The 15,523-nt window shown below is 28.0% G+C and overlaps 1 protein-coding gene and 1 long non-coding RNA gene across 6 annotated transcripts in view; one reads left to right on the forward strand and one right to left on the reverse strand.

The window, feature by feature from the left end:
* Positions 1 to 7,743, forward strand: part of LOC117181459 — a 20,449-nt gene extending 12,706 nt beyond the window's left edge. The window contains exons 2-3 of the long non-coding RNA XR_004468129.1: positions 5,198 to 5,276; positions 7,207 to 7,743. This is a non-coding gene — a long non-coding RNA (uncharacterized LOC117181459). The remainder of the gene's footprint in view (positions 1 to 5,197; positions 5,277 to 7,206) is intronic.
* Positions 1 to 13,891, reverse strand: part of LOC117181457 (polyphosphoinositide phosphatase) — a 34,842-nt gene extending 20,951 nt beyond the window's left edge. For 3 of the 5 annotated variants that reach the window (XM_033374120.1, XM_033374116.1, XM_033374117.1), the window contains exons 1-7: positions 13,540 to 13,891; positions 13,208 to 13,433; positions 10,084 to 10,245; positions 8,006 to 8,387; positions 7,259 to 7,505; positions 4,169 to 4,364; positions 112 to 895 (exon numbers count right to left, since the gene is read on the reverse strand). In XM_033374120.1, coding sequence (XP_033230011.1) covers positions 112 to 895; positions 4,169 to 4,364; positions 7,259 to 7,505; positions 8,006 to 8,387; positions 10,084 to 10,245; positions 13,208 to 13,433; positions 13,540 to 13,746 — 2,204 coding nt within the window. In that variant the 5' untranslated portion in view covers positions 13,747 to 13,891. The remainder of the gene's footprint in view (positions 1 to 111; positions 896 to 4,168; positions 4,365 to 7,258; positions 7,506 to 8,005; positions 8,388 to 10,083; positions 10,246 to 13,207; positions 13,434 to 13,539) is intronic. The other 2 variants (XM_033374118.1, XM_033374119.1) reach the window with 2 other exon arrangements.
* Positions 13,892 to 15,523: the final 1,632 nt, after the last annotated feature.

The raw sequence follows: 15,523 nt of genomic DNA on the forward strand, positions 1-15,523 counted from the left end.
CCCCCCCCCCCCCTCCACCCTTAAATTGGCAACGTAGTTTATATGCAGCCTCTTATCAGTAAATGTTTCATTAATTATTTAAATTATGTTTTGCGATGTACATTAACTCACCTATACGTCTTTATTCTGTGGACCAATTGGGACCCACCGTATTGTAATGCTAAAGTATCGCCGTGATCTTCATACAGTTCCTCCAGCATACGCACACAATCGGAATCAAATTCCAGTTTAGGAGTTTCCAATATCCCTAAGGCACATAGTTGATATCCAAGAGCACATTTTCCTATCGCAAATTGTGCTGTATTTGTTCGATCCAAACAGTCTACACAATTCGTTCTAATAATTCCAGTTTGCAGAGTGCCACCCCAAGAAAAGCAATCTCTCACTTTATCTTTCACACTCGCTGATTCAGCCGAGTTATCAGAAGCTGTAGAAGTGCTAGAATCCCTCCAGTGATCGTAACCCAAATTACAGCTGTAATGAAGTCTATTTGTCGAATCCGCTGGATTTTTCGACTCGTTCGCAAGGGATGAACATGCCAAGTTCGAATCAGTTTTGTGTATTTTCTTTGGATTATTTGCGCTACTGAATAAGTTTCTTTGATTGTAAAATGGATTTTGTGACTGAAAAATCCCGGTTTTTAATACTGCGTTGTTTGCTATGTTTGCCAGACGACCCATCACGTTAGCCTCTTTCCCTTTATTCTTTCTGGCCATGTCAAAGCTAATATATTGCACATGATGTTCCGGTGGCAGAAACTGATTGAGATACTTGACTGCATTACTAAGTTCTTCACTCAATGTACTTTCGTGCTTTTTCTTTTCGCGTTTCTTTACAAGATTCAATATAATGATCGGCGATCCGTACCTCTTTAGCAGTTGATTAAAATGTGCACCTAGGAAATTAAGAATTAATGAAATAATTTCTTGATTTACTTTAAATCAATCCTTGGGGACCATACTTAAATTTCGTACCAGCTCAAGGGCGAGGGAGTGACAAGACATTTTGTTATGATTAACTACACTAGGGGGAGAGGGTCCTTCAACCATGTACGTAATATTTGCAAATTCGCAAAAATTTTCTCCAGAAGATTATCCTTTTAGTTATTAATTTTATTATTTGGTTGTAAAGTTAACAATTTTCTGAAAAGGACATCCTTTTTGGTTGCAAATTTAACTGTTTTGTTACAAATTCATCTTTTTGGGTTAAAAATTCAACTTTTTTCGTAGAGCATAAACCTTTTGTTTAAAATGCATATTTTCTTCCTGAAAAATCAACTGAAATATTTTTTGAATGAAAATTTTTCTGAAAATTTGTCTCGATGATTGAAAAGTTCATCTTTTTTAGTAGAACTCACCTGCTTTAGAAGAAATTATATCTTTCTTGGATAAAAATGCAACTGCTTGATTGAAAATATAACTATTTCGTAGAAAATTTACTTTTTGTTTAAATTTAATATTTTTGGGTTAAAAAGAGAACTGAAATCTTTTCTGGATGAAAATTCAACTCTTTACAATACTTTTTTTAATGAAAAATTCATCTGTTTTAAAATAAATTTAATCGTTTTTGGATAAAAAGACAAATGCTTGGTTGAAACTTAAACTATTTTGTTGAAAAGTCATATTTTTTGGTTACAAATTCTTTTTTCTTGAAAATTGACTTTTTGTTTAAAATTTATATTTTGGTGTTGAAAAATGAACAGAAATCCTTTCGGAATGCACGTTAAACTTTTTGATACAAAATTTGTTGTTTTTCTTTTAAATTCCTCTGTTTTAGTAACAATTTTAACTTTCTTGGATAAAAAGACAAATATTTGGTAGAGTTCGAATATTTGATTAAAAACTCATCCTTTTTGGTTGAAAAAATACTACTTTTTGCATTGAAAATTTAACTTTTTTCGTAGAAAATTATTTTTTGTTAAAACATTCCAATTGTGATCTTAAAAAGTGAACTAGGATCGTTTTTAGATGAAAAATCAAGATTAAAAAAATGAGTAAAAATTCATCTGTTTTAAGGAAAATTTAATCTTGTTTTGGTCAGAAATGCAACTACTTAGTCGAGAATTCTACAAATTGTATTAGAAAGTCGACCTTGTTTGGTTGAATCACTTTGCCAATAAATCATTTTTGTTTAAGATTTATATATTTGATTTAAAATTCAATTACTTGGGTAAAATTTAAACTAAACTATTAAAAAAATTTGTATTGAACTATGGTTGAAAAGTTGCCTGTTTAATGGAAAAAGTTTTTTTTTTGTTTAAAATTAATTTTTTAACTGAAAATGCAACTTCCATTTCTTTAAGATTTATCTTTTTTAGTTAAGAATTCTCCTTTTTTAGTAAAAAAAATCATTTTTTTGGTTTGAAATTTCATTTTTGTTGGGTAAAAATGCATCAGTTTCATGTGAAATAAATTTTTTGCTGAAGTCACATTTTTTTTTTGTTAATTCAATTTTTGTAGAGAAAATTCTTCTTTTGGCTAGAAAGTTCCACAATTTAGATAAACTTTGATTTCTTTATTGAGTTAAAACTCTTCATTTGTAGATAATTCGTCTCTTTGATTTTAAAATACTTTTTTTCTTATGAATTTCATTTTTTTAAATTAAAATATAAACTATGCCACTTTTTTGTCGGGAATTTATCTTGTTAGGTTGAAAATTCAACTATTATGTTAAAAATTTAATTATTTCGTTAAAAAGCCTTTTTCACAGTAAGTAAAGACATTTTTTGTTAAAAAAAAAATTAATTTACATGCAAAATTGTCAATGCGGATCTAAAATACTGTTTTATTCCGTTTATAAAAGATTCTATGATAAAATTATTACAAGATTAAAATGCTGATATTTGAATATTATTAATCAAGGAAAATGAAAAATTACTCCAGGAAAAATCAGGGAAGTTTGAAAATGAAGTTCTCGGACACCCTACCTAATTTTACTAGCTTTAACTATCAAAACATTTCTGGGAACTAATAATTACATACAATAAGAGGGTAAACATATTTGGTTCCGATTTATTACAGGGGGAGGGGTCTTAGAAAGAACCTACAATCCATTAAGTAATTTAAGCCCGCTAGGGGATCACGTGAACGCAATTTTTACGCGATTGCGTGACCGTAAGCCCTGCCAAAAATTTCTGATAGAACTTTCTTTCCGAAGCTTTCCATATCTAATTCTAATTATTATGTAATTGTAAATAAACTTTTTAAGTTAAAATATATCGAAGGAATAGAAAGACAACAATTATTCATTTAATAAATTTCGAGATTTAATAATTTTATTAATTTAATAATTTCTTCAAAATTCTAACGGCTTAATATATTTGATAGAAATTTAGTGAACAAATTTTGGATAAAAAGAATTATTTTTTAAGCCTTGTTTAAAAAATTGTTTTGCTTGTTCAAATTATTATTATTAACTTTTTAAAATAATAATTTGAAAAAACAAAATAATATATTAATATAATAATTATTATTATTAATAATTTCTGATAACATCTTATAAGAATAAATGGGACATTTCTGATAAGATCCGATAGAACACTAGTAGGACACTTCTGATAAGATCTGATGGAATTATATTGAGACAAATTTTCGGAAAGAAACTGAAAAATTCGGATGTAGATTTCGGAAAGATTCTGATAAAATCTGAAAATAATATTTTTCCGACTGTTTCAGAATTTATCAGAAATTTCCTTTCAGAATCTTTCCGATTTTTTGGGCATGGAAGTGACCGCATGGTCACCGTTACCTTCAGTGGGCTCGCCAGGGCATATTTTCACCCTTTTTGACATTTATTCTTAATTTCACAAGGAATTCAACGCTCTTTCGATTTTTTAAGCAGTTAATTTTATTTTTATTTATGTGTTTACAAATTACAAATTAAAAGAAGTGTGCAACAACCCGACGTAAAAATATTGCACGTCGGGTTGCTGCATGTATCTTTTTATTCTTAATTTTGTAATAGATGAATAAATACAAATACATAAATATAAATGTATAAAAAGATCAAATGAGGGTTGAGTTTTATGTGAAATTATAAATAAATGTGAAAAGGGAACAAAACATGCCCTAGTGGGCCCAGTGATCGGAACGGTCCCTATGATCACTTTACGTTTACGGTTATTCACGCAAGCCTCTCAGAGGGAATTGAAATGTGAGTTTATTATCACCTGCAGTTTCAGCGTAAGGATCTGATAAATCACAAGTGATTGTTGGTTTTGGAACCATTTTACTAACATCTTGACTCCAGTGGCCAGGAACCGATCCACGCATTTGTACAAAGGAACTGAATCTTCCGTTACTTAAGGAACTTACACATGAATCGTGAACTATTTGCTCCGTTTCTACTTCATTAGCGACGTCCCCCTATTAATGAGAAAGACTTTTATGATTTTAGACAGGGAACATCCATTCATTACGTAAGGCTTTTTTAGGGCGGTGGGTCTTACGAATTCTAAAAGCCTTAGATATTCCGTAAAATTTTCTGAAATATTAGGAAATTCTTTTAAATCCTTGGATATATTTTGACTATCTCTTTTTATTGCTTCAACTTTTCAAAATCCGTTGAAAATCCCTTAACTCTTTCAAAACTCGCGAAAAGACTTTAATATCACATTAAACCCTTTAGAATCCTTTAAAATCCCGTGTCTTGTTTCAAAATATTTCAAAATCTCTTAAGATCCATTTTTTATCGTTCTTAATTCCTTCAAATCCATCGAATTCCATCGCTATCTCATGAAATACTTTAAAATTCAATAATATATCTGGTAATCTGATTAAATTCCTTGAAAACTGGAGATTCTCTCTGAATTTGTAAGAGGTAATTTCTTCAAACTCTTGAAATCTTTTTAAAAGTTTTTAAAAATAAATTCCGTAAAAATGTTCTATTATTTGTTTCAAATACCATGTACTTCTTTAAAATACGTTAAAATCCTATTAAATCTATCGATACACTTTCAAATCCGTGGACATCTTTTAATTTGTTTAAAATCCCGTGAAATCTCGTTTATAGTGAAAATAAATTATATATTTTTATATGTGGGTTAAAAAGTACAAAAACTTACATAAGAAGCGCATGGAGGGGGGTCACAAAAACCTTACGAATCCTTAAAATATGGAAGGAGGAAGTCTGAAATTTCTAAAATCATCCTTACGTAATTAATGGAGATTTTCTGAGCAAAAAATTGTTTATCTTATAGGTACATAATGCAGAGGTCGCGGAGCCCTAGGGGCCACAGGGGCAATAACCCCATCAGAAATCGACCAAGGAGCAGCAAGGTATTAACACCCCCCCCCCTGAAATCGAATGATTAAATGCATCAGATCATTTGAATTTTTCCAAAAATCTACCTGAAATCTTTGTGAAATAATTTATGTCTTTGTGAAATCTTCTTAATCTATCAAAAATCTTGGTCAAACATTTGAAATGCTTTTAAAATCTTTGGGAAATCATTTAAATTGTTGAAATTTTTTCAAATATTTCATAAATATTTATAATTTTTTGAAATTATTGAAATCTTTGGAAAGTCATTGAAGCCTTTGTGAAATCTTTTTAAACTATACGAATTCTTCGCGAAATATTTGAAATCTTTAGAAAATCATTGACATCATTGTAAAATATTTAAAATATTTTAAAATTATTTGATAATATTTGTGAAATTAATTAAATCTTTGCGAAATACTTGAAATCTTTGTGAAATCATTAGGAAATCATTTATACCTTTCTGAAATCATTTAAATCTATCAGAAATCTTTGGGAATTGTTTAAAATATTTGGCAATATTTGTAAAAATGATTAAATTTTTAGGGAATAATGGAAATCTTTTTGAAGTATTTGGTATATTTTTTAAATTTCGTTGATATCTTTGCGAACTCAATAAAGTGTTTCTGAAATCTTCTAAAACGATCCGAAATCTGCAAAATATTCGATATCTTTATAAAATACTTGAAATCTTTGCGAGATATTTTTAAACTTTGGGAAATAATTTAAATATTTTCGAAATCTTTGGAAACTATTAAAGTTTTTATAAAACCTTTCAAATCTATCCGAAATCTTTTCGAGATTGTTTTATTCTTTGGGAAATTATTCTAATCTTTGTGAAATATTTCTGAAACGTTTACAACATATTTGAAATATTTGTGAAATTATTGAAATCATTGTGGAATCTTGGGGAAATCATTGATCTTCTTGTAAAATCTTACAAATCTATGCAAAATCTTTGCGAAATATTTAAAACCTTCAGGAAATCATTGAAATCGTTCCAAAATCTTTGCGAAATATTTGAAATCTTTGAGAAATAATTGATATATTTGAGAAATCTTTCTGAAGTCTTTAGAACTCTGCTAAATATTAAAAATATTTTGTAATATTTGTGAAATGATTGAAATCTTTGGGTAATCATCGAAGTATTTGTAAAATCTTTTGAATCTAGCCGAAATCTTTGTGAAATATTTAAAAACTTTGTTTAATCTTTGAAATATTTAAGTAATTATTCAAATCTTTGTCAAATCTTTCTGATATCTTTAGAAATCTGCCAAATATTTTTTAAAGATTTGGCATATCTGGGAAATTATTGAAACCATTGTGAAATATTTGGGGAATCTTTGATGTTTTTGTAAAATCTTATAAATTTATTCAAAATATTTGAAACCTTTGATATACTTCTGAAATGTTTAGAAATCTTTGCGAAGAAATCTTTGAAATTTTGGAAATATTTAGTAATATTTGTGAAATTATTGAAATCTTTGAGAAATCATTGATGTCTCTGTAAAATCTTTTATACCTATCCAAAATATTTAATATTTGTGAAGTTATTGAAATCGTTGCGAAATCATTGATGTCTTTGCAAAATCTTTTTAATCTACCTGAAATCTTTGCAAAATATTTAAAAAATTTTTGAAATATTTAAGTAATAATTGTAATCTTCAGAAATCATTGCGATATATTAAAAATATTTTTAAAGTATTTAGTAATATTTGTGAAGATATTGAAATCTGTGAAATATTTGGAAATATTAATTTTATACCCGTACTTATTATTTACTATTTTTTGTTCATTTATTATTATCTATCTACAATTTTTATTTAGTATAATAGAGAAAAAAGGCTCCGCCGCTTCTGCCTGTATGTCCCAAAACTTGAGTACTACCGTAAAATTACATATTCTATACTCAAAAATAAGAAATTAAATTTTTTGTAAAATTTGTAGTTTTTCGACGATACAGATGCTGTGGGATTTGAAACAAATTCTTCTATCTTACATCAAAGTTTGCACCTCGTTTCAAGAATCGTGTTCCAGCGTACTTATTGCTTCTTCTAGCAATGATTGTTATGTACATCGATCTACCAAATACGCTGACATTCGATTGACCGATAAATCCATGTGTCACATACAAAATCCAGTCGCTGTGCAATTCTTTTTCGATGGGAGAAAGCAAATGTGAATTCCAAACGAAACGTCGATGGGGATTGCTTCGAACTCCATAATCAATACATCTTTCTCCATACCTGTAAAATGCTTGGATAATCAAAGATCTTTTCCCTAGCCTCCCTAACTTTTTTATCTTTTTATATATTTGTATTTATTCATGTGTGAAAAAAAAATCAAAATTTTACAACCCAAAATGCAATATTTTACGTTGAGCTATAACAGCTTTTAATTTCTTTCACAGACAAATAAATAAAAATACATGGATAAAAATGTGTAAAAAGATCAAAAAAGTTTTGAGTACAATGTGAAATTGTTAATAAATGTGCAAAAGGATGACAATATGTTCACACAATTGCGTCACCGTTCTGTCCACGCGGTGTGTAGGGTAATTTTAATTATTTTTGAAAAATTGATTTTCTTGAGTATTTGTTTAAAAAAAAGTTTTTTGAGGAACATATATTTTTTTAAACCTCCTTGTGTAATTTTGTTGCATAATTAGCTTTTTTAAAGTTTGTATTGGTTTAAAAAATGTACTTTCAAATTTACAGTAAATTTTTAAATGTTGAGTTTAACTAACCCATTCTTTTGCCAACTTTTTCTATATGCCCACATGTTGTAAAAGTCTTCTGAACTATCATACAAATCATCTTTGTCTTTCTGAATCTCCGTTTTCTCGTCTGGAACGTTGAACTTTATGTGCTTCGGTGGTGCCATGTTAGTTTGAAGAGTATGCGTTAAATCATACGAATAACTGAAGTAAAAATTGCTGCTGAGGTCGATACTTTGAAACATCTTAACGTATCGTTGCTCATCCGGATGAAAAACACGAATTGTGTCATTAGGAATGTAAATCATAGATGTATCCTCGATCTTGTATATCGTGTGATGTCCAATTACAGTTACTCTTCGACGTTTGGTAACCAAAATAATGTAATAGCCCTCCAAGAAACGCACAAATCCTTCAGAGAGAATAAAATGAATGTTACAAGGAATATGATTAAATATTTGTTAAAACGAAGCAAAGAGAAGAATAAACTTCATCAGAGCCTAACATATTTCAAATTTCGGACTATACAATTTCTTATGTTGCCCCCCCCCCCCCTAAATTACAATCATAAGAAAAAATAACATTTTTTTAACTGTATCGATAACAGGCTTCACAAGTAAAATTATTTAAAACTTGGGGAAATAAAATCAATAAAATATATATCAATAAAATAGATAAATTTGTAACCAAACAATCAAATTTGAAACTAAAAAAGATCAATTTACAAATGAAAATGGAAAAGATCAATTTTCAGCGAAAAAAGTTAAAAAAATTAGTTTGAAAAACAAATATTCGACAAGATAGTTCGATTTTTAACCAAAAAGATAAATCTTTGACCAACAAAATTGAATGTTAACAAAGTAGTTCAACTTTCAACCAATTAGTTGAATTTTCAATTAAAAATATAATAGTTTATATTTCAACAAAAAAAATTTTATTTTAAACAAAAAAACAATTGAAGCGTAATCATGGCATAATCTAGGTAAGTGACACTTTTTTCAAAGCACGTTTTATTGGCTTGAAAATTCTCTAAAATTCCACCTCACATTGTAGTGAAAATATTCGATTTTTTAAGTGTTTAAACAATTTGTTTAAATATGCGAAATACAGAAAAACTAAAAGCACCATTCGATTCTGCGGAAAAGATTATATAAAATACATGTATTAGAAAATTTTGCGCTCTACTTAATTTGTTAAAATATAATCTGAATATAAATTATATAACATATACTCACTTATTTATAGTACGTAAAAAAAGAAATTAAATCAATTTTTGAGACAAGAATTGTTCAAACAATTTAAAATTAATTTTATTCCTTACAAAATCATATTTTAGGTTTTACGCTATTAGTTTTCCCATGATTCTATGACATAATATTTTTTGTTAAAGTTTTGAAAATTTGAAAAAATTGTAATTTGTTTCTTTAAAAACTTCTATTTCTGTCGTAACATGTTTCTGGGTTTTCACTCATATTGTATGAACTTTATCCAACTTATTTTGTAGATCTATAGAGTTATATCATCTCTTTCTTTAACAAAATTGTTGAATTCTCAAACAAAAATATAATAGAAAACTTATTAGTAACTCAGTTCTCATTTAAATGAAACAATAAAAAAGAGAGAAAAAGAGGAATAGGGAAAGGACTATGAAGCCTGCGATAAATAAATACGAAATTTTATAATTTATAGACTAGAAAATAATATTTTAAATAAAGATGCCCTGAACTTAATTTAAATGATCAAAGATTAGTGTAATTTTTTTCTTCTAATCGAAAATTGGAAACTAAGTTCAGGAGTGTGTATTACAATAAGTCATTTTTCTTTCTATATTTCACTTGTTGCTTTAAAATGATTTAATTCTTAATGTCATATTTTATATATTATAATTGTTTTATAATTAATTTCATCTAAGGTAATCTAATGTGTACGAAAAAAAAATTCGCACCTAATTTGATTAATGGTCAAAGTCATGCGCTATTTATTGAAACAAATAAGCTTCCATGCCTTTCCGCTATTGTGTACAGTATACCGTAACTTTGGTTGAATTAGTGGAACATTTGAATAATTATATAAAATAAAAGACTACTTAGAAAGCAGAAAAACCTTACCAACGAGGCCAAAAGCCGACACTACTCTGGGAAAAGTGTCCTTGTTCCATATAGCTTTCCAGGAGAATCTAGTTTGTGTTGGTTTGTGTTGTTGCTCTTCTAGCTTAGGCTCCTCGCTGATACCCTCCTCAGAGGGTTTTGATTCTTTGTTATTTTTGCCTTCTTTGGCAAGTAAATGTAAATGTAATCTTAGTTTCGACTATAATGTCTGATTTAATTATTAACGATACTTTCAAAATTATGGTAAATATTTGAGTATTTGGTACTGCGGAATTAGAATTCTTCAAGTATGGAATATTCCATTTCTATAATTATGATTTATATGTATAATTATCACAGGGAGGAGCCTAAGAGGATTTTTATTTCAGACTTCACAGCCCAAAATACTCTCATAACAGCAGAAATACGGCGATTTTGGAAAACATAGGGGAATGATGAAGAATAAAATTCTTTTCCATAAAATGTATTTAGGTACCATATTCCTAACTTTTAAGACAGAATATATTGCACTTTCAGCAAAACAGTTAAATTTTCAGTAAAGAAAAATTAACTTTATACCAAAGAAGATGAATTTTTAAACCAAAGAGACGAATTTTCAACAAGAGTTGACTTTTCAAGCTAAAACATCAAAGTTTTAAACAAAAGAAACTAATTTTGTACAGTGAAGTTGAATTTTTAACCAACTAGTTTAAATTTGAACGTACAAAGATACATTTTCCGACCAAATAGACCATTTTTCAACAAAAGCGTTGAATATTCCACAAAGAAAGATTTTTTAGCCAAGAAATAAATAAAATTAACCTAAATTGTTGAATTTTCAAGCCAAAACGAAACAAAAAAATATAATATATAAAAAACAATATATAAAAAATATTTAAAAAAAAGAATATAACAAAAAATGTGTAAATAAACTAAAAAGACAAATTTGCAACAATAAACTGGAATCATCAACCAAAACAGATTCATTTTTAAACGAAAGACAAAAAAAAATAGGTTTCGGTTTAGAAAGAGAAAAAAATTCAACGAAAACTTGGAATATGCAAATAGAAAAGGCGTTTTTTCTACAAAAACAGTTGAATTTTCATTAACAAACAATAATTTGCAATAAAATAGTTAAATTTTCAAATAAATTAATCTTCAATAAAGAAATTCATTCCTAACCAAAAATGGATTAGTAAAATTTTATTTTAAACACATAATTTTCAACAAAACAAAAAAAAAACGAATTTTCACTAAAATAGATCAATTTTCAATCAAATAAATGAATTTTTTAAACCAAAATTATGAATATTTAATAAAAAAAAATTGTTTAAAAAATAATGTAACATTCAACCAATTAGTTGAAGTTTCAACCAAAGATGATGAATTCTCAACAAAAGTATAATGTGTGATACTTCTACCAAAAAATTCAGATTTTAGGTAAGAAACAGCTGAACTGAATTTTTAACCAACAAAGATTTGCATATGAATTTTCATTAATAAAAGTTGCTTTTGTACAAAACAGTTAAATTTATAACCAAAGAGATTAATCTTCAACCTAAAAAAAAAATTTTTTTACAAAGTAGTTCAACTTTTAACCAAGTACTTGAATTTTAAGCCCGAATACATGAATTTGGAACAAAAAATATAATAGTAGACTTTTCAAATAAAAATAATTCACTTTTAATCAAAAAGATTACGTCTACCAAAAGATGAATTATCAATCCAAAAGGTCGAATTTTCTATTCAAAAAGACGAATGTTAAACAAAACAATTGAATTTTCGACAACAAAAATTACTTTAACAAAATAGTTTAATTTTCAACAAAATAATTACTTTTTCAACCAAAATAGACATTCTGAACAAAAAATATCATATACTTTTCAATAAAAATAATTAACTTTCAGCCAAAAATATGACTTTTCTACCAAAAGATGAATGGTTAATCTAAAAGGTCGGATTTTCTATCCAAAAAGGCAAATGTTTAACAAAATAGTCGAATTTTCAGCCAAAACCAATTTTCTCTCCAAAAAGACGAATGTTCAAAAGAACAGTTGAATTTTCGACCAAAAAATATTCCTTTAAAAAAATAGTTAAATTTTGAAGAAAATAATCGTGTTTATAATCAAAATAGGATTTCTGAACATAAAATATTATAATATACTTTCCAACTGAAAAAAAATTAAACCTCAGCCAAAAAAGATGACTTCTGCCAGAAGCTGAATTTTCAATCTAAAAGCATATATTTTCTATCCAAAGACGAATTAAAAAAAAAAACAGTCGAATTTTCAACCAAAAACGGATGGGTTTTCTAACGAAAGAATTATTTTCATTCTATCAGGATGAATTTCCTTTCCAAAGAGACGAATGTTCAAGAAAACAGTTGGATTTGCTACAAAAGAAGATATATTTTTAAACTAAAAAGACGAATTTTCAACAAAACGAAAAAAGATTACTATTCTACCAAAAGCTGAATTTTCATCTTAAAGGACGAATTTTCTATACAAAAAGACGAATGTTTAACAGAAGCAGATGATTTTTTTACCAAAAGATTAATTTTCAATCCAGCAGGACGAATTATCTCTCTAAAAATACGAGTTTTCAACAAAATTGTTTTATTTTCGACCAAAAAGAAGACTTTTTTGCAAAATAGTTTAATTTTTTAGCAAAATAATAAAATTTTGTAGCCAAAAGACATGAATCCGAAACCGAAAATATAATGGTAGACTTTGTAACTAAAAAGAATTAAGTAAATTAGCAAAAGAACCGTGAACTATTTACCGAAGTTTTGATATAATTATACTGGCTATATTATCTATATTACTAAAAAATATTCAATTTCAACCATACTGACATTCAATTGTTAAAAGGTATCGAAATATATCAAAATCGCATGCAAGTGTTTACGTTGTCATGCAATAAATCCGTTATAGAAGCATAACTAAACGTAAATAAAATGGAATCATCTGCAATAAAAAAAATGTCAAGTACTTTGAAAATTATAAGCATATTTTAGTTGTTACACAGACTTCGACTCAATTTTATTAATTCTAAAGTGTCTTACATCCATCGTGCAAATGCTCGGTTTACTGCTAGTCAACTGATGTATTTTTTTAATTTAAATAAGATACTATTGATAGTTTACCAACGATTCCAAAGGCTGAAACAACTCGAGCAACGCCACCAGTGTTTCCTCGTTGACTTGCACGATTTCTATTGCCCATGTCTATCATATTCACCAAGTCTCTGATTTCATCTTGAGTATACTCCATTTTATCATCAATGACGATTAATTCTTTTGGCTCCATTCGATCAATTTTGAGTACTCGAAATCGTGTCAACATGTTGTTCGATCCGATCAAATAAAATCGCTTTATAATCAAATTGTTGGAGAGAATTAGGAATGTTATGAATACATGCGTACAGAAGAGATATCCTAAACCATATTTATACTGTTTTTTTATAAATAATGCTTACGGATTTTGTTTCATATAGAGCAATTTTTTGTATAGATGAAATAATTGGATGAAAAATAATGTTTCGCTTTCCTGAGCCTTCCGCCTCCATGATTATGAAGAGAATAGATTGATAATTGATTGTTAAAGAAGCAATTTTTTCTTTATATAATGTGGAATAACATTGTTTCACTGTACTATTTACATATTGAATACATTTATTTAACATTCTTCACACTCATGACGTCCATGACTGTCGGTCAGCTGATGATTAACTGCATTAACTGACAAGTGTCAAGTGTCAACACAAAGCTTTGAGGTTATGTATGTTTCAACTTTTCAAGAATATTTAGTAAGGTGGCCAGGCCAGCCATGGACATAGGACACACGCGACTAGGCATGTCATTCTGTTGAATCCACTGGTGGGGGGGGGGGGATTCCATGAGTGGGGAGAGCCGCCATCTTACGGTGTGCCATTTGATAATGCGCACGAACATTTTTGCCGACAAACTGTGCATGAAAATATAAACATGTGGGCGCTGCCATGTTTGTCGCGGGGCGTCAAAAGGTGGCGGACCTCCCCCCTCATTGCATCACCCCCGCAATGGCATGCCTAGTCCCTTGTTTTCTATGTCCATGTGGCCAGCCGTTCTGATATCATATCGTTGTTTAGATTTCTTGTCATATGTCCTAATTTTTCATGTCCGAAAACGAAAATTCGAAATTTTTATTGCGCAGATATCAATTTTATTCACAATTTCTGAGGACGTAGTCTCATTTTAACTTTAATTAAATTTCAAATACTTGAGCTGTGTGGGCTTTTTCTAATAATATTAAAAACGAAAGGCAAACATCGAATCGCATATAAAAAATGGAAGTTCTGAATAGCATTTAAAAGAATAAACATATTTTACATTTCGTTCAAAATAAAGACAATATTCTAGGTTCAAAATTCAAATGCTTTTTTTTTAAATTTCGTTTTTTTGGGCTAAAACTTCTTCGACGTGGTCCAGTATTAGCAGATTCTTTTGCGAACATTTATATCTTTCTAAAATTCTCTACATTTTTTTCAATAAAAAATAGTCTTAATTTTTCTCAGGAAGCTACAGAATCTTTTTTCACTTTCATCAAACTTTTAAAAATTCTTAAAAAGCTTTTTTTTATATTTTCCAAAATCTGCATTAAAACTTTTTTTAATCTCGGCAAGTTTTAAATTATTTTTTCATTGTTTCCAAATTTCAAAATCTTTGAAATTTGATCCAATTTTTTGAATAATTTTCTCATCTTGCAAGAATGTAGAAAATTTTAATAGACTATTAAATAATTTTTTAACTATCCGATTTTTGGTTGGAAATTTATGCTGGTTAATTTGTTTTTAATGGATCCGTTGTTCTAATTTTTTGACTGAAAATGCAACAGCTTAGTTGAAAAAAAAATGAAAAAGATTAGTTTTCCAACTAATATTTTTTTTAATAGACGTATACTTATTGCAATAACAAATGTACAACTTTTGCCTTTTTATTTTAAAATTTAACATTTTTAGTTCAAAATTGATGTATTTTGTTGAAAATGTATATATTTTTTGTTAAAAAATTCATCCTTTTGGTTCCAAATTCATGAATTTTAGGAAAAATTTATTTTTTCTGTTAAACTATTGATATTCTTGATAGAAAATTAATCTTTTTATTTGCAATTTAATTCCTTTAGTTGAAAGTGGAAGTATTTGATTAAAAATTCGTTTTTTAGTAGAAAATAATTTTTTTGACCGTAACTAAAGCTGTTCCATTTATGACTGAAAATCCATATTTTTTAGTTAAAAATTCATGTACTTGTTTGAAAAATCGTTTTCTTTGATATAAAATTAATCTTTCTTGGTTGAAAACTCATTTTTATTGTTTAAGATTCCTCATTTAATTCGAAAATTCATTTCTGTAGTTAAAAAGTTAACAATTTTGTTGAAAATTTATATATTTTGGGTAGAAAATTCATCTTCTCGGTTTAAATTT

This window comes from Belonocnema kinseyi, chromosome 10 (genome assembly GCF_010883055.1).
Source record: "Belonocnema kinseyi isolate 2016_QV_RU_SX_M_011 chromosome 10, B_treatae_v1, whole genome shotgun sequence".
Classification (NCBI taxonomy): Eukaryota; Metazoa; Arthropoda; class Insecta; order Hymenoptera; family Cynipidae; genus Belonocnema; species Belonocnema kinseyi.